Source organism: Triturus cristatus, chromosome 5_2, assembly GCF_964204655.1.
Source record: "Triturus cristatus chromosome 5_2, aTriCri1.1, whole genome shotgun sequence".
Lineage (NCBI taxonomy): Eukaryota > Metazoa > Chordata > Amphibia > Caudata > Salamandridae > Triturus > Triturus cristatus.
This window is the reverse complement of record NC_140588.1, coordinates 579,431,497-579,458,301: the sequence shown is the minus strand read 5'-3', so window position 1 is coordinate 579,458,301 and position 26,805 is coordinate 579,431,497. Positions and strand designations below refer to the sequence as shown.

The following is a 26,805-nucleotide window of genomic DNA, read 5'->3' as shown; positions in this document are numbered from 1 at the left end:
CTGAAGGAAACGACAAGGTTATGTTAGTCCTATTTACAATAAGGCACTTTATTAACCCTTTTACTACCTGTTTTTCTGTGGATTCCAGCGCATTTTATGTCGTATTTATATACCTTAACAGCCGTGATATGCCTAAATTTTAACTGCTTTATTAATTTTTCTCTGTGTTTTGTGGGGTTAATGTTTACATGAAGATATTATTACTGCACAAATACTGGTTGCCATGGGTCTTAGATTAGTCGTATTAAGTCTGCCATTGGCCTATATTTATGTACTGCCTCAGTAATCAAGTGATGCTTCAACCACATGTTTCTGAGCACTGTTCCTAATGTATATCTGGTATCAAGAGAGCTGTCTCAAGCCATTGTATACAATTTGGCGTAAGATACAAACACGGGGAGGACACGTACTGAGCGTCCTCGCTACAGATTGGGAGCATCGTAAATATATACATGGCACTAATTAATCTATGATTAAAAATGTAATATGTTACTACACTAATGAGAAATATACATAGCAGTCGCCGGGACCGAAGTATAACCGGCTGGAAGGTGTGAAACGTGCCTTTGAAGAGATGACAGTCCTGAAGAAGCCATGGGGGACACCATAAACGACGAAACGCGTGTTGGCTGGGCTCTAAAGAAAGAAAATAAAGAACTAAAGAAAGAGAATCTTGCATATGTTTTTTTTTCTAAAACTTTTATTTATATGAGTGTGAAAGGCACAATTATCATTTCCTTACATGCATCAATATAAACAGATACAGTCCATATTTTATACATTCTTCGTCACCTCTTATGTATATTACAAGAATTTTCGTACCTGATCAGTTACATATACCTCGTTACAACATTCAGTGTCATTTACTTTGATTATTCAAATTCTTGAGTTAGAAGAGGCATTTCGCAGATATCTCCTCTATATGTGTTACAACCTCCCCATTTTTTAATCAATTTTTTGGGACAGCCCCTGTGTATGTATACTGTCTTTTCCGCCACCATGGCCGTGTCCATATCCCTCCACCATTCCGCGAGTGTAGGGGCGACTGCCACACCCCAGTGTCTAGCAATATTCTTCTTGGCCAGCATAATACCCAGGGTAGCCCAGGTCTGTAATGTCGAATTTAGGTCTGTCGCATCCCAAATATTTAGTAAACAGCATTTGGGATCTGTAGGGACTAGGTTCCCACTCACCCTTATGATAAGGGACATAACTGATTCCCAGTATGACGCCACTGCAGGGCATGCCCATATAGTATGAAAGAAAGTACCAACCTCCCCACATTGTCGCAGACAGAACGGGGTGTCCACTTTCCCGATCTTACAGAGAGTGGTTCTGGTGTAGTAGATTCTGTGGAAGATCTTGAGTTGTACTAGGCGTAATTTAGATGCGATCGCTAGAATCTTGCATGTGTTTATTTAAAAAAACTTTTTTGTGTGTGTAATTGTAACAAGTATGTGCTTGGGATTTGAATTGTTTTTCAAAGGCTCTTTCTTAGTAACTGAAATAATGTAATGGGACTTAGCACAGGCATGACAGGAAAATGTTACTTGAAAATCACACAGTGCTTGTTCAAAAAGCCAGGACTTCTCCAACAAATTTTGTGTCCCATTTTTATGCTCTGTATCTTAAATATAAGACAGGCTCCTCTGGCTGTTAAATTTCATTAGGTGGAAAACATTTATGTTCTAAAAAAAATTATGCTATACATTCACTTGTATGTCTGCTCTTCAACAGGCTATGCAATTGCCAATCCAGATGTTATATTCAGAATTAAAAAGGAAAAAGAGCCGTGCCTAAAATATCGCCCGTGCGTGGAAGGGTGTCCAATTCCCAAACCTGATGTTTTGTTAAGGATCAAGCAAGAGGAAACCCCTTATTCAAGTGATCCTAACAACTCTGAGGAGAGTATTACTATCACCAGCACAGGTAAGGAAGAAACATTGGAGACCAATTTATAGTCTGTGTTGTGGAAATGTAAAGCTAAGTCTTTGTCTCTGTAGTTCCTCCATAAGGACATACAATCTAGAGGTTGTATTACTGGATACACATTTGCAGAACCTACATGTTACTAATAAACTTTCAAATTTCTAAACATGTAATCGGGGTTTGTATAGCTCTAACTGCTATTGTGGAAAGTGGGACAAATTCCAGAAACAAAAATATAACGCATACTAGGGATGTAGATCGGCGCCTGAATGTTTGTCCTGTGGAAGAAGGATTTTTATTTAGTATGATTCCTGCCATCTTGCGTTCCTCTAAATGAGGTGACTATAAATTTATTGAGGCTATCGCTAAAGGCGTTCCATAGTGTGCATCCATGCCTGTAATCTTTACATTTTTAGCTGGTGATCTTTATGTTATGTTACTAGGAATTTTGGCGCGCACAGCTACTCGTTGAGTGTCACGGCGCTAAGCATCCTGGTTGTGATTAACTAAAGGCACTAGACTCACTAAGATGAATGCTATTGCTGGAATAACCAGGTTTTCAGTGACTTCCTAAAAGTGAGAAGGTCCTGAGTCTATCTAAGTGCCAGAGGGAGACTGTTCCAAAGTTGCGCTGCTTGTACCTAAAAGGAGCGACCACCAATTTGTGCACGATGGAATTTGGGGATACGCGCAAGCTGAAGCGCAGAGTATCTCAGAGCACAATGCGGGTGGTAGAATTGGTCTCTTTTCCTGAGACACGGAGCCCCCGTGCCATGGAGTGCTTTAAATGCCAAAACCATAGCTTTAAAAGTTATCCTCTTGCGGATCGGGAGCCAGTGCATGGCTTTCAGGTGGGGGGACAACCGTGTTCTAGGGCCAAGCATAAGTATAGCCCTGGCTGCTGCATTCTGTACTACCTGTAGGCGTGTCAGCAGGTATTCAGGGATTCCCAAGTAAAGAACATTCACGTAGTCCAGCCTAGATGTAACTAGTGCCTGGACCACAATCTTTCTGTTTGCCACTGACAGAAGAGGTAGGAACTGCTTGAGCATCTTGAGTACTGCAAAACAGGCACCCACTACAGCTTGTATTTGGGAGTTATTTGATAAAGTATCCTCCAGCCTGACTCCTAAGTTTTTAACTGTCTTGACTGAGGAGGTAGGGGGAGACATGTCCTGGGGCCACCATTTTCGCCATACATTATCTATAGGGAGACCAAAAAGAATAATCTCCGATTTCTTGGTGTTACATTTCAGTTGGTGCAATTGGAGCCAGGAGAATACCTCAGCAAGACAGGCATTGATCGCTTCTCCTCTAAAAATTGCCTCCTTATCGCAGGTAAAGAGCAATTGTGTATTGCCCGCATAAGATACAATTTTGGCTCCATGGGCTTCTGCCAGATAGGCCAAGGGTGTCATATAAAGATTAAAAAGAGTGGGGCTCAGAATTGAGCCCTGCGGGACCCCCACCTTTAAGACGGGAATAGACGCTGCAAAGGGCAGAGCCCAAACTGTTTGTTGGCGGTCTTTCAGAAAGGAGGAGCACCACCGGAGTACCGTGCCCCCGCAGCCACACTCCCGAAGTCTCCGGAGGAGCTGATCATGGGGCACAGTATTGAAAGCCGCTGATAAGTCCAATAATATCAACACAGCCTTCCCACCTTTATCTAAGGTCTCCTTGATGGCCTCAGAGACTTCTAGGAGTGTGGTTTCAGTGCTAAAATTTGACCTGACACCGGACTGGCTCTGATGCAAAACTTGATTAGTTTTAGCCTATGACGTGATGACACTATTGACATATTTTTCCAGAACTTATGAGAATGAAGGAAGCAGAGATATTGGCCTGTAATTGGCGGCTATTTCTGGATCTAACCGAGAGTTTTTCAGTAGGGGGAGTATTTTGGCCTTCTTCCACCTGTCGGGAACAATCCCAAACTCCAAGGAGGCATTTAGGATCTGATTTAACGCAGGATTAATTACCTCTGCTAAAGATGCCAGCACTTTGGCTGGACATGGGTCAGAAGGTGAGCCTGATTTAAGGGCCTTCCTAATATCCAGTGATGTCTCCAGGGGTATGGGAGGGAACTGCGAGAGCTGCGGGTCAGGTGGCCAAGTGCACAGGGTGGAGACCGCTTGGGACAGATACAGTATTAGTCAACTACGCCATTTATATAATGCCACTGGGTTTCGTACGTTCTCGGATTTACAGATGATATCCGGTATCCCAAGGAATATGTTTTATAAATATCTTCAGTTTAGAGACTGATTATGGGGACATAGAGATATAAGACAACTGATGGGATCAGACGTATTGACTTATCTGCACTCAGAGGCAAAACGGACTATTAGCAAGATATATCAGCTATTCTCTCAATTTTGGGAGAATTATAGTTCAAAGTTAGCATCAAAGTGGAGTGTGTTACTGGGACAGGATATTAGTCCTGAAAACATTGAACAGGCTTTAGAAACTTTAGATGCTGCAGTAAATTCTGTTAATCTAAAGTTACAACAGTTTAAAACTGTATGCATGCTTTATTACACTCCGGAACGAATAGCTGGATGGATAGATCCTAACGGTATAAATATGAATGATAAATGCAAATGTGCAAAATGTGGATTGGTTGCTGCTGATAGTCTGCATATGTTTTTACTTGACAAGGTCTGGCTGTCTTTTGGAAAGATGTTTTGCATACAATAGTTGATCGTTTAAAGATTAATATACAATTGACAGAAAAAGAGCTTATGCTTGGCTACAAATCAGATGCTGTCCTATGATTAAGATCCTTCCTATCGATTACGATAACAGCAGCACGATTATGCATTGCCCGTGCTTGGATATCTAAAATACCACCCAGGGCTCTGGAATGGTGAGTAATGCTAAGGGAGACCTTCGAAAGAGAGATGGCCATAACTAAGAGCAGGGGTGCCTGCTCTGGAAAGAAGTTTCATAGAACTTGGAGGCCTATGTTAAAATTAGAATTGTAAAAGTGTTGGGTATCAATGTACCTCTGAATACCTTTATTTCTTCTTTTTTTGTATTGTATTATTTCTCTCTTACTTGGCTCTTTCCTACAAGTTTATTTACTTAATGTATTGATGTACATTTTTTCTGTTGATGTATGGCTAATATGTGTACTCCTTGAGATAAATAAAAAAAAAAAAAGATTTGCACCATCAGCCGAGGGTCAGCAAAGAGAAAGTGTCTTGAATTTTTTTAATTTTCTCATGGAAGTAGGAGGCTAGGAGGCTCGTCCAGGCCTCAGTCGTTGTGAACGGCCTTGCCACCGCACTTGGGGAAGAGAACTCCCATTCACTGGCTTCAGTGGCAGGGGTCCAGCCTGTGGTCGCTCCGCAGGACTGTCGGTGCTCTCCTGGAACATAGCCGGGTTAGGTTCTAAGATGGCATCCCCCGATTGGCAATTCTTTATGGACCAAAACAACATTTGCCTCCTGCAGGAAACCTGGATGGTGGATTCCTGCTTCCAACCAGGCTACCTAAATTACAACATACCAGCTACTAAGGGGGGGAAAGGATGTGCTTCGGGTGGGTTACTAATCTGAGTTCGCCAAGAAACAACGAGCCCTGCTGCTGTTTGAAGAGTTTTGCCATCTGTGGGGTCTGGTAATCAACGTGTCAAAAACGAAGTTTATGACCTTTAGTCCACATAGATCATTAAGAGTAGGAGTGGTATTGAATAACCGACCTCTAGAGCAGGTAAAAGACTTTACATATCTAGGGATCACAATGCAGGGAGACAATAAATGGAATAAGCAAGTGGAAATGGCTACATTGAAGCATCGCCAACTGGCGGGAATTCTGCAAAAAAAGTTAAATTCATCACGAACTAAACCAGTTAGTCCAGTCCTGCAAATATATAACACAACAGTTATCGCTTCTGTGTTATATGGGGCAGAGTTGCGGGGTTTTAATAATCTTTCCAAACTTACAGCAGCAGAAAACATGTTGTTGCGGAACATTACTAAACTCCCATAAAACACACCAATATGTCCTCTGCTCCACGACTTGGATAGGAAGTCACTGGCCGACATAGCCAGATTGCGACCCTTCCTACACTGGCGGAGAATCTGGTCAACACCAGAACTAAGAGCTTATGCACTTTGCCTGAAGGACTTAATTAGAGTAGATTGTTATAAAAAAGTCAGATGGTTGCAGGAAATCAGAATCATGTTATCCAATATTGGCATGGCTACACTGTGGGAAAATCCAGAAAGTACCCCGTTTCCAACTAAGGCTTTGCTAAAGGAAAGATACTGGAGTTGGGTGACGGATAACATCGTCAGAAAATGGGATCCTTTAACACTAACAGGATACTTTCTGAATGTGAAGCCTGTGCAAAAGCAGGAACCATACTGGGACATAATCACAAAACCACATGATAGGAAGTTATACTTCCAATTCAGAGTTGGCACCTTGCCAGTAAGGTCATTTTCGGCAAAATGGGACATGCAAATCAGTGTCTCCTGTCCAGTATGCCCCGCTCACTCCGAATCTCTGGCCCATTTACTGTTTGCTTGACCAGCGTAAATGGCCCCGCGCCGTATGTGGCTGACCCCGTTTTGTAGAACACTGGAAACTGGAAGCAATGAAGTGGCACTTAGACTACTTTGCGGAGAAACAACATCTATTGTTATCGCTTTAGCAAAGTTCTTAGACTGGGCATGGTGTATCAGATCCCAAATAATCTCAGTTGGGTAGCGGGTATGTTATGTGCATATGTACTGATTCTCAAATGCCCCTAAATCCTTGATTGATGTTTTTTGACTGCCATAGTCCATCTGCTGTAGTTTTTTTCTTTTTTTTTTTTTTTTCTTTTTTTCATTACGTTTCAGAAAACAAAAGCAAATGAGCAATCCAATACAGTTATCTTTGACAGGTACATCATAGATATCGTGTAATTCTGCATAGTTCACAATATAATGGAAATATTCATCTCGAAATTTCAGCCATGGCTCCAATATACAGTACAATACATAACCATGTTTGGCAATCAATGTATCCCGCACCTGAATGCCCCTCCCGTGCATGTCAATACATCCAGAGTCTGGTCTGACACCTGTAATCATCCTAATCCACCCTCAACAGAACCTGCTGCTTGGAGAAAAAATAAGGTGGAGCGAAAATCAGCAATGACATATAAAACCTCCTTTTGCTTGTCTAGGTGCATTCCATATAAACTATACTATACCTGCTGGTACAATCCCGAACTAGATTGGGAGGAAGAAGAGTTGAGCAAATTATCAAGATATGTCTTGTATGGACCCCAGATATCCTTAGGGCGGGTAGTGCTGGGCATTAGGCTAGAGTAGATCTCGCTGTGTGTATTACAATGTGCTAAGCTATTCAACCAGCCTTGGAGCGTGGGAGAAACTTTGCTGCCCCACTGTAACGCTAGCTCACGTTTTGCTAAGAGAAGGCCAAGAGAAGCAAGCTTTCTGACTGGTTTGGGAAAATTAATCGTGGTAACCCATCAACGCCACTTCCGGTATAAGGACAAGTGGGAGTCCAAGAATGTCCCCTAATGTTTTGTGCACCTGTATCCAATAGGAGTGTATGTGTGGGCATGTCCAGGTTAGGTGAGCAAAATCTGCGTGCTGGGCACCACATTTCCGGCATGTTTGTGGCCTATCGGGGTCAATTTTATGCAATTTGGCAGGCGTCATGTATATTCTTCGGAGAAATTTAAAGTGCAATAATTTATGGCGGCTATTTAAGGAAATGTCCTTTGTGACTTTGCAGCAGGCAGTCCATTGGTCAACCAAAATCGGGCACCCTAAATCTGCCTCCCACTCCGCTCTGTTTATCATCAACAGTAGGGACCTGTGCTATGCATAGCTTATAAAGTTTGGAAATTTTGTGTGTACCACTTTTATTCGCTACCAGAAGAGACAATGGTTTGAAGGAGACAGGCTCCAGCGAGAAGCCATCAATCGTGGCTCGTAACGTCTAGTGTAGTCTCTTGAGAACGAATTTATCCATGAACGTGGCCTCTTCGAAGCGGGCGTCCTCAGTAGCCGAGAAGACATGCCTGCCCGGATACAGATCACCTACCGAGCTAATGTCAAATTTAGTGAGCGTGCGTTGCACCAGCCTCTCTCCTGTTATGGGAAGCCAGCGAGCATTCGGCAGCGGAAGGGCAGAGGAACATAGAACTGCAGTGCCGGTGTAGCGGACCAGCCTGCTCCAGGCCCAGCTAGTGTTAGACACCGTTTTGTATGTCTACTGGACTCCTGGGTTCGCCCCTGGGTAAAACCGCAACTAATCTCTCTGGGAGGACAAAGTTGGCCTCTGGGCGCAAAAATGGGATCCTCGCATCTGGGTGGTACCAGGCAAAGGCATAACTGCACTGTGCCGCTAGATAATATAAATAAAAGTCTGGCACCCCAAATCCTCCTCTATCATACAGTAATGTAAGTATCTTCCATCTTACGTGGGGATTCCTGCCTCCCCACACCAGTCGGAGAAGATGAGAACGCAGTGTGCTGAAAAAACTGTGCGTAAGGGCTATGGGGATATTATTAAAAAGATATAACATTTTTGGTAAGACCATCATTTTAATTATGGCGATTCTGCCTGCCATGGACAAAGCGAGTTGTAACCATTTCTCCACCTGGGTCTCCAGTGTCGCAACCGTTGCACCGTAATTAAGGCGCATAATCTGGTCTTGATCTTAATGGACATGAATGCCCAGATATTTGACCGAATTCGAACACCATTCCAGTGGGAACTCACATTCTCAAGGGATCGTTCTGCTAGTCAATGGAAAAATAATCGATTTGTGCCAATTAATACCCAACCCAGAGTGTTGTCCAAAGCGAAGGATTTCACGGATGAGGGGGCTAGGTTCTGTTGTGGTTCTCTGACATAAAGAATAGTATCGTCAGCGTATAATGAAACCAAAAGAGGACCTGTTCGAGAGTTGACTTTCCTGAAAATGTCGTATGCGGGGGTCCATGGCCAGAATGAATCGAAGGGGCGACAGAGGACATCCCTGTCGCGTACCTCGGGTTAATGTGAAAGGGCCAGAAATAGTGCTGTTAATGCGAAGCCTCGCTGTAGGCCGACTATAAAGTAAGCCAATCGTAGATATGAAACCCGCTGGCATACCCATATGACGCATTATGGACAAAAAGAAGGGCCATTCGAGAGTGTCGAAGGCTTTTCCCGTGTCTAGCAGAATAGCTGCGGTAGGAGTTTCGGGATTAATCCTATGCAATACTGCGAAAAAGGTCCGCAAATTTAATGAGGTCGAGCGATGGGGGATGAAACCTGATTGCGCTGGGGAGATAATGAACTCCATTAACTGCGACAGCCGGTTGGCAACAATTTTGGCTAATATTTTATAGTCTATGTTCAAGAGTGAGAGGGGCCTATATGATCCGCACAGTGAGGGGTCTTTACCGGGCTTCGGCAAAAGAATAATAACTGCTTCGCTTAGCGTTGGAGGTAAAATTTGCTTTTCCAGGGCCTCCGCATACACCTCGATCAATTTCGGTGATAGAACTCTCCAGTGAATCCATCTAGCCCTGGGGCAGAAGAGACGCGCAGTACTTTAATCACCCCTCGCACCTCCGTCACTGTGATTGGCTCCGCCATGAATTCCTGCATGTTTTTTTCTAGGTAGACTAAGGCAATTTCCGGAAAAAAATCCTCTTGTGCGGACACGTCAGCGCTGTGTTTGGATGAGAAGAATTCATCTCTGATATCTGTGGAAGTCGTGAGTAGTGTCCCGTCGTTGTTGCGGATCTCCGAGATGTAAGCTTTGCTGTAGGGAGGCCTAAGGGTTTGTGCTAGTGTCCGGCCTGGGCGATCGCCCTCCCCGTATCTACGAGCTGTTTGATATTTACCTAAATACCGGATCTCGCAATCCGCTGTATCCCTGTATTCTGTAAGAAGAGATAATCTCCTACCTCGCAAAGTATCCGAAGTCGCGAGTCGTGCCTCATCATCCAGCATTGCCAGGTCACTCTCCAGACGTGCAAGAGTTAAGTGTAGTGCCTTAAGTACACCAGCGTGCTTAGAGATACAGACCCTGCGGATGTAGGCTTTGAACCCCTCCCACAGCACAGCACAGGAGTCCACTGACCGAGTATTAATAGTGAAATAATCGTCTATCGCTTCCCTGATCTCATGGCAAAACAAGTCATCTAGAAGAGCCCGTCCGGGAAAGCGCCACTGCCTCTCGAACCCCTCTGGGTGTGGGACCCAGAGACATAGTTGGACCGGGGAGTGATCAGGGAAACGTGTGCATCGCATGATACCAGGAGGAAACACCAGGGGAGATTAGCCAGAAATCGATCCTGGTCCACGTGTTGTGTTGCCCTGAATAGTGCGTGTAAGTGTTCGCGGTAGGATTGCGCCTTCGCTAAATATCCATTAACGCAAACTGGTCACAGAGGTCTCTAACTGCACGCTGTGCTTTAGGTTTTGTGTCGGAAGCGGTGGATGTATTATCTAAGTTTGCGTTCAATGTGAGATTGAAATCCCCCCCAATCATAATCAGAGTCGGGTCGAGTTTAGAAAGTTGGGTGTGAATTGCATGAAAAAATTCCGGGGAGTCAGTGTTGGGGGTGTAGACACACATCAAAGTGACCCTGAGACCCATCAGAGACCCCATTACACAGGTATATCGACCTTCCCTATCAGAGATGACCTATTGGCAGCTAAAAGGGACTCTCTTGTGTATCAGAACAGCCGTGCCTCTATCATAATTACTAAAGTTAGAGAAATATCGATGCGCCCCCCAACTAGAGGTGAAGCGAGCCGTATCCGAAACTGATAAGTGTGTTTCTTGTAAGAAAGCAACGTCTATGTTATGTCTATCGAGATTATGCACTATCTGATGCCGTTTACGCTGATTATTAAGACCTCTGACATTCCACGAGTACAGGGACAAATTAGAGGGACCTGTATTTAGACCTGGCTGTGCCATTTGTGAACTTTAAAAAATCTGATGTGGACGAACCGCAGCTGGAAAACAATTAACCAATACCAAAGACACTCTTTACGATAATCAAGAAGAAAAACATTGAACCCTGCCCGGACCCCCCCACCCAGTGTAATAGCCCAACATTGTATAGGTACATCAAAATCAACCAACACAAACCCATGGTATCCACCTAGGGGGGTGACAACGCCACGGCAGCCGACCAACTGTGCATTATGTCAAAAAGCAAAGCATAATGTGTCCCCATATAAGTCATGAGTCCAAAAAGGAGGAAAAGACATAACAATGTCACCAGTACCGGAGACAGAAAACCGTTCCAAACTTGCAACGGAGCCGCTGTGTGGTGGAGACTGGTCGTCCCTATCATCCTGTGTCTGGTTATTGTTGAGTTTATACGTGCAACAGAATTCTTGGACCTCAGTCGGCTTGTCAAAGAGCCGTACCCGGCCCCCGGCCTCCACTCTAAGTCGTGCAGGATATAGCATGCTGTATTTGAGGCCAAGGTTCCTGAGGGTAGCCTTCACCCCGGTGAACTTGCGTCTGGCCTCCTGCGCCATCACTGTGAAGTCTGGGTATAGAGCAATCTTCGAGCCCTGCCAGATAGTGTCCCCACGCTCCCTGGCTAGGTGCAAAGCTGTGTCCCTATCGCAGAAGTTCATAATACGGGCAATCAGCAGGCGAGGCGGGAGGCCCGGGTTAGGTCGAGGTCCCAGGGTGCGGTGGGCCCTCTCCACCACAAAGCCCGGTGTGAAAGCCTCCCTCCCAAACATATCGTTCAGCAAAGTCTCAACAAAGAGGTCCAGTCGGCCCGTCGCTGTAGATTCCGGGACCCCAAAGAATACGCACATTATTGCGGCGACTGCGATCTTCAAGGTCCTCATTTTTTATAGCCACTTCCTTTAAAATGCGCTCCAGCCGGTCTAATCGTTTAGTAGCCTGAGCCGTTCCATCCTCTCTGTCCGAGATCCGTGCTTCCGCCACGTCGAGACGTCTATCGTGGACCTGGATCTTGGCACCCATCGATTCTAGCATTTTGTCTAGGGAGTCGAAACGATTGTCAAGGGATCAGAAACCGGCTCTCATCTCCTGTAGCCAATCCGCAGGTGGGGCCGGAGGGGCTGCATCAGGCACTGAAGTGTAAGCTTGTTAAGCCATGTTCGGGCCCTCCTTCGTTGTCTTCTCCGCTACCCTCTCAAACTGCAGTGTCCATTGCTTAGGGTCCTTGCGACCCATGCCCCTGATATATATTGAGGGACCTCACAGCCACCGCTGTCTTCTTGGGGATGGCACCGATCATGCACTGGATGGTGAGTCAAGGAGTCGTCCGATGGGCAATACAGCACACGTTTAGGACCCAAAGCCCCGCCCGGGTTGAAGCAGCGACTAATTGTGTCCAGAACCACCCTACTGCACTAATCAGGACTCTGATGGTGGTCAGAGAGACGTCCCCACCGGGCCAGTGGACATGGGAGCGCCACACCAGTGCTCTCCGCTCAGGCCGTGCCACATGCGAGAGGCGGGCTGCCCTGCACAGGTATTAGCATTTCAAATGGCATCAGCAATCAGCCAAGCCAGGGGGTACCATCCGGCGGGGTGAATCCTAGCTGGCCAGGAGACACACAGGCTTCCATGCGCGCTGAGACCGCCTCAATCACGACAACAGCAGAGGCCGGGGTTCACTCTCCACAAGCGCCGCAGTGCCCGCTTCTGGTCAGGCCCAAGGGGCCAGGGCCCGCACGGGAGACACTCCGGGCACCGGGGGCAACCGGCAGCCCCAAACTCACCCCCTCCCAGCAACTCACGCGCTGCCTCCCTACCGCCGCAATACCGACCAACACACTGGAGGGGGCTTCGGGAGGCAGGAGTCAGCACAGCCGCTACTCCGCGTCTGAGCCAGGCGGGCCGTGCCTCAGCCCAAGCGCCCGTAAGTAATAAATGCGAAGGGGAGGGGGGGAAGCCGAGGAATACCTCACCGGCACACGGGCACTCACCGGCATCAAGGAACCCCGCTCAGGGTGGAAAGCCGCACCCGCGATGTCGGCAGCTGGACTCCGTCGCAATTCACCGTTAGGCCGCCATTTTCTTTTCCCTTCCGGACCACTAGTCACCGCCGTCCAGGGGCTGATTTGTGTGCCCCGCGTCGCAGAGAAGCCTCGCACCGTCCTCCGTGCAGGTTCATGGGTGCATCGGTGCCTTCGCCTCCCCTATAACCATGCTGGAAATGGGGGAAAACGCAGTCAACGCCGGTCGGCTAGCGGAGCTTCAACGCTGTGCGGCCATTTCTTTCAGCGGCTTGGCCACGCCCCCCCATCTGCTTTAGTTAACAGTGGTTTGTAAGAATAGCGTGGCATGGCAAAAGGTTGAGACTATTGAATTCTGTTTTGTGCAATAAGTAGTAAAAAAACATAATGTATTTAACTATTATCAATTTAGTTTTTATTCCTAAAATGTTTTAACTGTTTTATATATTTTAGTGCGAATCGATTTTAATGTGCTATTAATTAACGGTCATGTGTCTTAAGTTTTGTACATCTGCTTTGATGACTAATATTGTCGAATAAAGCTAATATGACGAGAACGCCTTAACTGTTTTAAAAAGTTCTTTGCTTTGGTTCTCAGCCCATGTGATTTTTGATGAGAGAGCTTTTTCTCCTCCACAATTTTTTTATAGTGCCCCTTCAATGCCTGTTTATAAGTTATTTTCTCATTAGGGTCGAAGTTTTTTCGCCATGTCCTCTCTAGGCGTTTGCAAGCGCTCTAGCTTTTCCTAAGGGCCACCGTAAACCATGACACCGAGGCACACGACACCATAGCAGGTCGCAAGGAGGAGGGGGCAAGCTCGTCTACGCGGCACTGGAGCCAATTGTCCAGACCATCCACATCCTCCTCTATAATGCCGTTAAAGGGGATCGGGTGGCTGTTTAGGGCAGTAGTTATGGCATCTGCTGTCATTTGGCTGTAAGATCGAAAACTACGGGAGTGTGGCCTTCCTTGGGATTCGCGGAGGTGCTGCATATCCTCAAAAGTAAAAGCAATGATAGAATGATCAGACCATACAAAGGGGCCTGGAGTGGAAGTCCTTATTTTATCAGTTGAAAAAATCTGGTCCAAGGTATGACTCTACTCATGGGTTGCTTGATGGACGTAGGGTGTCATTTTAAAGATGTCCATTGAATCTCGTAATCTAGTGGGCTCCTGTTCGGTGGAATTATCCATATGAATATTGAAATTGCCTAAAACTATACAATGTTTATATTTACTGGCGAGAGGGGAGACCGCATTGCTAATAGAATCAAGAAAACTGGCCGCAGTGCCGGGGGTAAATAAGGATGCCAGCCAAAGTTTGATGCGCTGATACCCTTATGTGTAACCCCAGACTTTCAGCGCCAGCTATATCATCTGTGAGGACCGCGGGACAGGAGAAATGTTTAAAAATTATGGCAATGCCTCCGCCCAAGCCCACCGGCCGATCCTTCCTAATCATCGGATAGCCAGGGGGGATGGCCATGGCAATAGTAGGATTTGATATTTCTCTGAGCCAGGACTCCGTTAAAAAAACAAATTAGTCATAAATATGGAGGGCATGTTTATTCAGGTATCGAGTGTTGAGGAGTGAGGCCTTAAAATGGCTTTTTCCCTATCAGGCTTAATCTTGTGGGGAGTGAGGTCACCCATAAGCCCTATTTCAGGAGTCACACCTGTATTGATATTTGAGGACGACCAACCCTAGTGGGAGCAGACCAACGTGTCGGAGTCCTTAGGCGTAGGAATGAGGGAGCAGCAGCTTGCTCTCCTACCTATAGCGAAAAGCTGCAACCCACTGTAGCGTAAAGGCTTACAGTTAGCGGGGGAGTTTCTGGCAGCAAGGCCGGCGCCGGCTGCCTCCGTGACACGGACGGGCGCAGACACATCGGTCTAATATAGGAGAACGAGCGGGAGAGTTCCGCCGACCCTTTCTAGACCGGAAGTACTATTCAAGTCACCTTGCTGAAGTCTGCTACGCCCTCCACACAAACGGCACTCAGCCAGGGTGGACCAGGGTGGGCTATCGGGTACTGATTGTGCAATTTGTGCAAAGTAAGCATATGGCGCTAGTACAGAGATAGCAGTAAATACAATTTAAAACAACGAGTATTTCTATATATAACTGAAATTAACAGAATATACTTTTTTTTTTTTTGTTAAATGAAGTTAAAAGAATACAGTACTAGTGTTAGCAGTGTTTAATCAATAGTGAGCACCCTCAGCAATCTTACCAGAGTGCTTCTAAGCGGACGCAGGCACATCGGTCTAATATAGAGGAACGAGCGGGAGAGTTCCGCCGACCCTTTTAGACCAGAAGTACTATTCGCGTGACCTTGCTGAAGTCTGCCACGCCCTCCACACAAACGGCACTCAGCCGGGGTGGACCAGGGCAGGCAATCAGGTACCGATTGTGCAAAGTATGCAAATGGCGCTAGTACAGCGATAGCAGTACATACAATTTAAAACAACGAGTATTTCTATCTATAACTGATCTGAATGTTTTTTTAAAAATGAAGTTAAAAGAATACAGTACTAGTGTTAACAGCGTTTAATCAATAGTGAGCGCCCCCAGCAATCTTACCATAGTGCTTCTTTAAAGGTCTAGTGCTTCTTGAAGGTATTGTGGTCTTGTATTCCTGAACGTTGTTGTGATGATATTTTGGACATGTAAGGCAGTACCTTGTGTGTGAAAGTCTACCATGGCTGGTTATATCTGGTTACATGATTTGCGGTTTATGTTTATTTTTGCTGCTTTATTTAATCCTTTAAATTGTATCTTCCCAGAGCAAACAATATCATATAGTGTAACAAGGACATATATATATAATCCACAATAATACAGTGGTCATCTAAATAGAAGATAATGTAGATTTTCCACAGCCTGATGAGCAGAAAATCTGGATTTTATTAAAGACAGGCTAAGAGTATGCAATCTCGTTTTATTGCCAGCTCACAGCAGCAAAAATAGAAAGAATTCAGAACTTTCAAAACATTCTAATCATGTATATAGCACAGCAACAAGCAGCCATCTTCTTTCTTCCTGCGCTGCGGACAAGATAAACTCAAAAGTCCAATAATTTTCATAGATGAATGCTTCTTGAAGAGCAAGTCATAAGCAGAAATCCAATCCTTATTACTCTGAAACAAAGTATAAAGAACAAGAATTTAATTTACCTGGGTGGGTATTCGTGGTGGGATAGCCTCAGTGTCTTTACTAAAATCCAGATTTTCTGCTCATCAGGCTGTGGAAAATCTACATTTTATGACATGACACGGAGGCCAATATTATGCAAGTTTAAAGATCATTCAATACATTGTCAATTACATTAGACATTGCCTTAAAATAACAGCTTTTGAACATGTTTTCATTTGACCAATCTGCCGCTTTTAAAATGTCTTGTAATCTGCCGCCCAATATGAAAGCTTTAGTATAGAGAAGTATAGAGAAAGCTTTAGAGGCCAGTGATCCTCTAAGTGAATGTGCTCCAAATATAGAAATATCCACACACCCTTTATTCATCACATCTTTCACCCATCTAGCTAAGGTATGGGGAGAAATGGCTTTATGTGGCATTTTGTGAGACATTAGTAGCTGAGCAACTCTGTTTCTCAGATTTTCAGTCCTTTTTCCATATTCTTTTAAGCATTGCACCACACACAGTCTTGGGTTTCCTAGGAAGTAAGGGTATAAAATAGTTGATGACAGAGTCTTTGTTCTTCTTTTAATATAGAAACAGACTCCTTCAGGTTGGTATGCTTTACTGGTAACATCTAAAGCTCTAACATCTGAGGTACGTCTAAAGGAAACCAGACATAATAGGGATGTGAGTTTATAGGAGAGTTGTTTTAGGGACGAAGAATGATTATCACCCCAGCTTTCAAGTACTTGTATGATCAGTTTAACATCCCATAGAGAGGTATACTTTGGTGTGGGTGGTTTTAAGACCCTTATGCCTCTCATTATTTTCCTGGTCAATGCATTTTAGCCAACAGGTAGTCCACCTATCAAACAGTGTCCAGCAGAAATAACTGACCTATAGATGTTACTATCCTATAGGATAAGCCTGACCCAAATAATTCTGTTAAGTAATTAATTTTATGAACTAGATCAGTTGAAATGGGCTTGATACCCCATTGAACACACCAACAAACCTATTTTTCACAAGTCAGTCGATAAGTTTTCCTTGTCCCAGATGCCCATGATTCAGATATGAGTCTGAAAGCATCTTGCGAAAGACCAGGGATTTCCCACTGTCTCCGGAAATCCTCCATGCCATCATTGTAAGGGAGCCTTCTTCCATTAGAGGGTGAATTTCTCCTTGTGGGCCTAGAATTAGAGTCTCGAAATTCGGTATTAGTAAAGGGAAGTCTGTTGCAATTTCCAGTACTATTGGAAACCAGGCTTGGGATCTCCATAGTGGGGTTATTACTACTACTACTGTTTCTGTGAATCTGCGTGTTTGTAGAAGGAATCTCAGAAGCATGGCAAATGGTGGGAAAGGATATGGCCTTAGGCCTCTCCAATTCTGTAGGAAGGCATCGAACAATGTCAGAGAGTGTTGTTTAACCTTATTTTAATGTTAGTAAAAAAAAACTGTGTGTTGTAAGTTGTTTAAAAGCGTACAAAAGTAGCACATCTGATGTTAGACCAGATGGTGAGAATCAAGTGCTGATATCCTTTGTGAAACCATATAAAGTAATATCTACAGCTACTATTTCCAGATGGGTAAGAACAATTACGTTAGAAGCAGGAATGGGTCTAACAAAATTTGGGGCACACTCTTCTCGGGATGCAAGTTTTTATTTGAGACTGGTGAAGCTCCTGAGCAGTATGGCGTTAAATAGCTTTAAAATTGCATAATGGTAGCCTCTGGTCTTGTAATGAAATTGCGATTCTCCAATTATCATACAGAGAGAATCTTGATTTCATTAAGACAACGGAGGCTAACTTTAACCCACCCTCCACACCAATTTGGAGTAGAAGATAAAACATTATATAGAGATAGGGTCTGGTTTCAGAAAAATGGTGTCAGTTGTGTATTCAATCTGTTTGCAAACAGATATATGTCGAATGGGCCCCATTGTTGTTGGATATTGAGAAAGATCTCCCTGTTCAGTCTCCAATTGCTGGAGTCTCTGAAGTTCCGAGAGAACCAATCTGCTACCCCAGTGTTCAACCCAGGAATGTGTTCCACTACAACAGAGATCCCTTTGCTCGAACAATAGCCCCAAAAGTCTTTTGCTAAGTCTGCCAGATCTTTGGAGTGTGGTCCCCCCATCTTGCTGACATATCGTACTGCTGAAACGTTGTCCATGCGAAGCATTACACAACCTTTCATCTTTCCCTGTGTGAAGCAGCGGACAACAAAGGAAACCACTAACAGTTCTAGGCAATTGATATGTAATTTCTTCTCTTGGGTTGACCATCGCCCCCCTGTGGAAGAGTTTCCACATTTCGCTCCCCATTCTTCTACACTTGCATCTGATTCGATTATTAATTCGGGCTCTTCCCCGAAGACCACCCTCCCGTTCCATGCTTGTGCATTCTTCAGCCACCATTCTAGTTCCTCCCTTGATTCGGGATCCAGGGACAATGTCTGTGAATACGAGGAATGTTGGCAAAGGCATTTCTTTTTTAGTCTTTGGAGGCCTCGGTAGTAGAGAGGGCCTGGGAATATAGCTTGGATGGTTGAGGATAGAAGCCCCAGGATTCTTGCTAGAGTTTTTAACGTAATATTCTTTTGTAATAACACTTTTTTTTAAATTCTTTGCGTAATCTTTTTTGCTTTTCTTTGGGTAAACGTAGGTCTGTATGAAGTGTCTGCAACAAATCTGTGGAACTGTGTGTTTTGTGCTTGAGTTAAGCATGATTTTTTAAAAATGATTACAAAAGCCTAGTTTTTTAGGCCTCGCCTAGCGATGCAGCAAAGCTGCTCGCTAGCGAGATCTATTGTCGCCGACTTGCTTTGCGATGCAGGACAGGATAGGGGCACGAGCTTGAAAGACATCAGCTGTGAACGCGTACGGCGGAGTTAGCTGAAGTGGCAGGACAGGACATGTGCACTGCGTGCGCACATGGCGCCAGGACAGCCCATGTACACGCTCACGGTGTCTCTTTCAGACAGCCGATGTGCACCCGCAGCGTCTCGTCTCTGGCGATCTCAGTACTTTTGCTCACTTCCCCTCTCTGCTGTTAAGGCGTGTCACCCGTGCCAGCGCTCCGCGTGCCTGCTGCCTCCTCAGCACAGCCTGCTCCTGTGCCTTCCTCTAGAGAGCCGCTGAGACGCAGCACGTGCTCCTCGCCTCCTCACTCGGTCCGGGGAGCCTCATCCCACATGGCACTGAAATTCATCGCCGGGCAAGGGACACCCAGCCTCTGGTCGCTGTGAACGATCCCGGCGCGCCCTGCTTCCTATCCCCGTGATGAAGGAGGCTGACCTGCTTTGGGAGCGGCTCAGGCCATCACAGTAAAAGTTGCTCTGGCTTTCGCTATCCCTCCCGTCTTTTCTGTTGCCGTCATGTGTTGACATCCAGTTCTCGCCCTCCTCCCGATGTCCGTATTGCAAATGCTTGATGTTTGGGCATTTGATCGCGGGCGTCCAAGCGCGATGCAGCGCATAATCACTGAAGGGTAAGAAACTGCAATGCGTTTTACTTGTCTAAACATTTTTACACACTGTTTCCGTTTTTCTTTGAAATACATTTTTATAATCCCTTGATTAGTTAAATTCCGTCTCTCAAGCGCCTTTGCAAATTGTGATCTTTTGTCAGCTGTGTCATTCTGCAGAAGATGGTAATTATTTTATCTCTGCACTTCTTCTCATGGTTAGGTAGTGAAGCAATGTTCACACATGATTCTATCCATGTTACTTTTTATTTAACTCCCATCCGGTTATTTCATGCGTGTATCGTTGTGCAGTTGACACAACCAAGGCGCTCGCAGGCCTGGAACGCTGTCAGAAGTACAATGTATAAATACATTTTCCATATTATTCTGTCGCTCCTGCAGCAGAAGATCTGAAACACGAACCATTGTATTTTACCAGTGTCAGTCAGTATCCCCTTAAAACGTTCCCAGCACCAATTCTCATAGGGTTTTTTTTTGTTTTTTTTTTTTGCTGTGAGCGTAACTCTTTTCATATTAAGAGGCAAAGCGAGTAACAACAGTATACCATGCACTCCTGTTACAATACATCTGGAGGGAGAAACCGCATTGATTAGCTGTCCTAAATAAGTATGGTGGAGACCTAGTAAGATACATCGAGAACTGCAATCAGAGTGGAATAAAAGGGGCTGGAACGACAGGAGTGTAACATGGCAAATTAAGCGGCTCATAGGAAGAGGATGTAGTCCGTCGGCTAGACTACCGACTTTGGTGCTAGAAACCAGGGTTCGAGCCTCCGGGTCGCGTCCACATCCTGTGATTCTGGGCAAATCACTTAATCTCCCCATGCCTGAATGTGTAATGTAAATACGGTGCTCATGTAAAGCGCTCCAATACCTTCTGGTCGAGTTTGCGCTCTATAAATATGCAACAACACCTATAAAAAACCAACATTTGCAATGCAATAGGTCTCGCAGTTACGCCAGCTTGAGCTATTGACATTGCAAATAACAATGACTTTTATTTTTTATTTTCGTTTTGAAAACATAAATAAAAGGCATTGTCATTTACAATGCCAACAGCTTAAACTTGCGTAACTGCGAGACCTATTGCATTGCAAATGCTTGTCTAAGATCTCTATTGTCCATTGGGTATGTAGAGATACAAGGTCTTTAGACTGTCCCATTATTAGGATATTGTCCAAGTAAATTATTAACCTTACTCCTTTTTGCCCAGACCCATGCTGCTATTGGACGAAGTACTTTTGTGAAGCACCAAGGTGCTGAGGATAGTCCGAAGGGGAGACTCGAGAACTCCCAGTCTGTCTTGCCACGTGAAGCGGAGGTATTTTTGATGTGGGGGCCAGATTGGGATGGTTAGTTAGGCATCTTTGAAATCTAGTCTCGTTAACCAGTCCCCCTTTTTTAGAATATCTCTTAACAAGTATATCCCCTCCTTCTTGAAATGGCGATAAACCACCCTTTCGTTTAATTCTTTGAGGTTTATGACCGGTCTCGTACGTTTGTCCTTTTTTTCCACTAAGAAGATTTTGCTGATAAAGCCTACCCCTGGATCGAAGGCCTCTCGAATGGCGCCTTTGGCTAGTAGTTCCTCTACCTCCTTTGTTCCAAGTTTGAGTGTTCTTGTGAAAAAGTTATTTCCCTTGGTGTCTTTAATTGAACAGGGGTGTCTATAAATTCTATTTTGTATCCCTTGACAGTTTGTAACACCCAAGGATGTTGTGTCACTAAGTTCCAGTTCCCACAGAACTGGACCAGTCTCCCTCCCACCTTTATAAGGGAATCTGAAAGGTCTTTCGTATGACCTACCTGTTGAGAAGCCCTCTTGTCTCCCATCACCTCTGGAGCTCCTAAAATGACCTCTTTGTCGTTGTGGATAGAAGTTTTGGTATGATCCGTTGGCAGATTGCTGAAAGAATCTGTTGCCTCGTGCCATGAAGGGTCTTGAGGAAGGTATGCCTCGGCCGGGGAACCGACCCCTTGTTTTCACAGCCCTGCCAAAAACTCTATCATGAAATACTTTCCTTATCTCTTTCTGTGATTTTTGGATGAAGCTAAAGATCCCCACATATTTTGCCATTTCTTTAATAAAGTTGTCGCCAAAAAGGTGGCCATGGCTGGATGGGCCTCCTTCTATATTGGCAAGCTCCATAAGTTTGGGGTCTAGCTTAAGCAGAATACTCTTTCTTCTTTCGTTTCCTAGCCGGCAAACTGCTCTTTTCGCCCACTCACGCAACTCTTTGGGGTCAAGTTGTGTTTCGCTTAAGTAAGCTGTCTCTGCCATTGGGAAAAGTTTAGTGTGAGGACCAATAATGTCTAAGAGATGGTCCTGACAAGACTTTACTCCTCTATCTATCCCTTTTCTTGGGTCTTTTCCCCCTTTATTGATGAAGGTTACCACCTTTTGGGTCTAGTTCAGGGGTAAGGGTTATCTTATCAGGTAGGGATGGACGTGGATATTCTGAACGTAAGCGAGATCCTACTTCTTTAGGAATTTCCCTTCTTAACCAAAAGGTAATGTACTCAGCAACATGCTGTGAAGGGGTCCATTCAGGTGACAGGGGATGCTTGATAAGGAGGGGGTCAAACATATTGTCCCCTAGTGGGTCTAGAATCCCCATCTTAGACCTTGTGGCCTTTGATGCCTCTTCTGATGTTCCTTTTTCCCCAATGAGGAGTCTTCATAATCTAACTCTGAAGAGCAGGATAATTCTAGCTCTGGTTCATATGTCTCATCGTTATCAGATTCGCTTGAGATAGGGACAACCAGGCCTCTTACATGCCCATCCACAGTGTCGCTCACACACTGATTCCATCACCGGCTTCCTCCGGTAAACCCTCGTTAATGCCTTTTGATTTTTTACTTTTTTGGTAGGGTCGTTACCTGATGATCTCTTTCTCTGGGGTTTGTTAGCCCTAGTGGAGCACCGAGGTTGTTCACTCACTTGGTTTTTCTGGGAAATACTTTCTCGCATCCAACGACCCCATCAATTTCCCTATAGCCCTATTAACTATCTCTTCTAGTTTTCCCTCAACTGAAGAGTCTAATTGGTCCTGAGACATTCTGCAAATTAATTATATATGGAACAGTGAAAAAAATAATTCCCTGTAAATATAGGGTTAATACTACAGCTGGGCGAGTAAAAAGGGTTAATTTACTGTTAAATCTAAATATCAGAACAGTAGGGGGCAGCCTTGTTTATTTCTGGTGAAGAGAGCATGTCAACTGTTGTTAGTGGTGAGGAAAAACGTACGTATGATTGATGCAAGGTACTTTCCTCTAAATTTGAAGGCGAGGCTGAGCCTCTTCGTTTCATAAGAAGATTTTCCGGTGTTGTTGTGTTCCCGTTGCGGCCGCACCGGGCTATTGTCTGTATGTTTATGGTGCCCCCGTCTTAGTTGTATTTTAAAATGCCCATAATATTCGTTTTTAGGAATGCCTCATAATTATTTAACGCCCCCTCGTGTCCGAAGACTGCGGAAGTATGTTGCGCATCCGTGGTTGCAGCCCCCATGAGTCTCTGTTGGATTCAGAAGAGTACGCACAGGGCCGCGCTACTTTGAGCGAGGCCCCGGCACATCATTTGAATGCGGGCCTGTCGGGGCCCGATCGATTCGGGTTTTTTCCAGTCTACTACCTAAGGGAGATCTCCCAGTGACCCAGGGGATCTCCCTTTCGGCTTGAGTGATAGAGACACGCTAGTTTGGGGGAATTAATAGTTAAATGAGCCAATTCTTCAATTAAAGAATGGTCAGAAAAAAAACGACGATAAAGCTTTAATTAAAAGGCCACTAGAGGTTTGAATAGACACGTGTAAGATGTGAAATGCAAGAAACATATACACAATTCGTATAACCAAATATCAATAAGTTACAAGTGAATTTTTAAGAAATGAAGAAAAGGTTACTTATCTTGTGAGCAGCAGCAACAAAAGAAGGAAGATGGCTGCTTGTTGCTGTGCTATACACATGATTAGAATGTTTTGAAAGTTCTGAATTGTTTCTATGGTTGCTGCTGTGAGCTGGCAATAAAAGGAGATAGTATAATATTGTCCTCCGTGTCATGCCATAAAATCCATACTAACATGAACCAGTACATCTTTATATTTGTCAATGATTTCTTTATCCTGATAGATGTCTGTATAAAATCTGCAACAACTGCTCAAATATAGCCTGTTTGCAGCAGTTCTAGATATCAAAGGGCTTACTACCATTCATTTTTTTTTTTTTTTTGTGTTTTGTTAGCGGAGGAATCAAATGACACCTCCTAGGCTCCTTATTCAGGGTACGAAAAAGATAAAGTGGACTGGACCAGAACTAGGCCACACAGACTGAGTGAAAGATTGGTTGCCCAATATCCTACATGCGAAGAGTCAACTAAACAAGCATTGGCAAAGCTAATATGTTTTTTTAAAACATTTATTTTTTAAATTTGTTTATTAAGTAGCTTGCAAGTAATACACAGATCCCCGAAGTTGGGACAAGCAATACCATCATATCATATAATGCAAATGCAAAAAGCATCGGCGACAAGGGGCACCCCTGCTGTGTGCCTCTACAAATGGGAAATGCCGAGGACACCCAGCAATTGACGCGCACATGCGCGACGGGTTCCGTATACAGTACCTTAATCCACTGGACGAAGAACTGGGGAAGACCCATTCTCGTCAACACAGTGAACATATAGTCTCACTGCCATTGCCTGAAAGTCTGGATCACAATAATGCAATGTAGCGAAGACCGTTCGCAAGTTATGCGTGGTTGACCTGGGCTGCACAAAACCGGACTGGTCAGGAAGGACCAGCAGGGGAACAAGCGGCTGGAGCCCAGTAGCAATCATCTTTGACAAAATCTTGGCGTCGATATTAATAATAGAAAGCGGCCTATATGAATCGCACTGGTTGGCATCCTTGTCTGGCTTCAGAAGTGTCACCAGGAGGGCCTCTTTCAAGGTAGGTGGGAGGCGCCCCATCTCGTGGGCCTCCGCAGAAACCGCCAGGAGCCTGAGGGCCAAGTCGTAAACGTAGGCCTTGTAGAACTCGCTGGGGAGTCCATTGAGACCCGCGGCCTTGCACGTGGGGAGTGACATTATGGTCAATTTCACATCCTCGACATCAAATGGCTGAGTAAGATATTTCCTCTGTCCGAGGGACAGGCACCCAGGTGGAACATCGTCAAGATAGGAGTGTATATCCTCCGCTTGCATCGTAGACGTGTTTTCATAGAGTCGGGCATAATAGCCTTGTACCACCGCACTAATCTCAGGTGTAGTGTAATGCGCAACCCCCTCGTTATCTAGCATCTCTATGATATAGTCCAGACTTCTGGGAGCCGCCAACTTCTGGGCCGGTGAGCGACCAGGCCTGCCACCCTCCCTGTAATAACGAGCTGTACTGTGTCGGGATCTATGCACCAATTCCTGGTCCACAGTATTATTGTGCTCAGTCACAAGGTCCTGCATTGCGGATAACATAGCTGTGGAGGGGTTCTTGTCATACTCACGCTCCAAAGTAGAGATTTCCGTAGCTAATTTATGAATTCTACGCCTTAGATCTCTCAATACACCAGCCAGTGTACCCATGCAGACTCCCCTGATGGTCACCTTGAATGCCTCCCACAGAACGCCAGCGCTCTCAATGGTACCCTCATTCTCCCTGAAGTAGTAGTGGGTTGCCTCCCCTATGGTATGCTTAAAAACCGGGTCAGTCAGGGAAGTCTGCTGCAAACGCCAAGTAAAAGGGGGTCTCTCGCATGTGGGTACCTGAAGCTTAAGGACCACCGGGGAGTGATCAGAGAGCGTTCTAGCCATGTGTCTGACCTTAACCGCCCACATGCAGGCAACCTCAGTGACAAGCCAGAAATCCAAGCGTGACCACGTCCCATGCACAGAGCATATAAAAGTACTCTCACGCGCCCCAGGATGTTGCAAGCACCATACACCATGCACACTCCCCGCATCCAATAGCCCCAGCAAGACCTCATAAGCCTGATTTGGACGCACTATTCCACTTCCCAGATGGTCCATATCCACATCCAGACAATAAAGTCACCACCCCAGAGTATCTCCGCTGTAGGAAATCCCGAGATGCGGTGCCACACATCCACAAAAAAGGAAGGATTGTCAACATTCGGTCCATAGACATTAACCAGCAGGACACTCGCTCCTCCCAGCTGGCCATGTACTATTGCCACTCAGCCCTGCTCATCTATTTCAGTCCAAATAACTGTAAATGGAACCCCCTTCTTAACAAGGATCATCCCTCCCCACGAGTAAGTAGAGTAAGAGGACGCTATTCGGACCCCAGCCCAGCGCGCTCCCACATTCTTTCCTTAGACTGTAGTGAGGTGCGTCTCTTGTAGGAAGGCTATTTGAACGTCCATCCTGTCCAAATATGCCATAACCGCGCAAATTTTCTTGGGAGTATTCATACCCCGTACATTCCAGGTCAGTAACTTAACTTTACCACGCATTCAGACTGCTCAACAATGATAAAAAACCCAAAAAGGAACCACCTGCATACGCCCACCATCGCGTGAAACCATTTGGATTCAAACACACTGAAGAAAAAAAGTGCCCATAGCCCCCTCCCATCCACCACCCCCTAGCCTCCCACCCAATTCAGCGTCCCCAACTCGCTAAAGCCATCCCAACTCTGTCTTACCCTTCCCCAACAAGAACAAATAACAGAAATATGCATATGGGGTTTTCCCATTTGGGGAGCGTCAGAGTGCTACTAGCCTCCAGTCGGGCTGGAGGTGGCTGAGCAGGTCTAGTATCTGTGCCTATACATATACACACATCCGCACTACCCATTTGAGGAAGCACAGAATGCCCAACTATAAGAAAGCAGATAAACAAACATAGTAGCATAGTACAGGGCCAAAAATAACTACATAGAAGAGCGGGGGGAGGTTGAGTCAGCAGGAGACTGCTCCACACCGGCACTGCTCCTCATCATCCGGTATAGTCTAAGACTCACGCTGTCATCGCTTCAATTGTTTGGCATGTTCCATAGCTGACTTTGGGTTGGTGAAGATTTTGGAGTCCGCATCAGGGCCAATCGGCAACCGAGCGGGGTATAGCATTGATTATGGGACCCCCTCCGACTGCAAGAACTTTTTCACAGCTCCAAACACCCTATGTGCAGCCTACACAGTGACCTTAAAGTCAGGGGAAAATGAGAGGGAATTGCCTTGATGTTCAATAGTGCCCTTATCCCTGGCCATACGTAGGATGATATCGCGGTCCCTGTAATTTAACA

The 26,805-nt window shown here is 45.2% G+C and overlaps 1 protein-coding gene across 5 annotated transcripts in view; it reads left to right on the top strand.

The window, feature by feature from the left end:
• Nucleotides 1-26,805, top strand: part of LOC146829026 (uncharacterized) — a 143,980-nt gene that overhangs the window by 19,531 nt on the left and 97,644 nt on the right. For all 5 annotated transcript variants that reach the window (XM_085607666.1, XM_085607665.1, XM_085607663.1 and 2 more), the window contains exon 4: nt 1,738-1,929. In XM_085607666.1, coding sequence (XP_085463792.1) covers nt 1,738-1,929 — 192 coding nt within the window. The remainder of the gene's footprint in view (nt 1-1,737; nt 1,930-26,805) is intronic.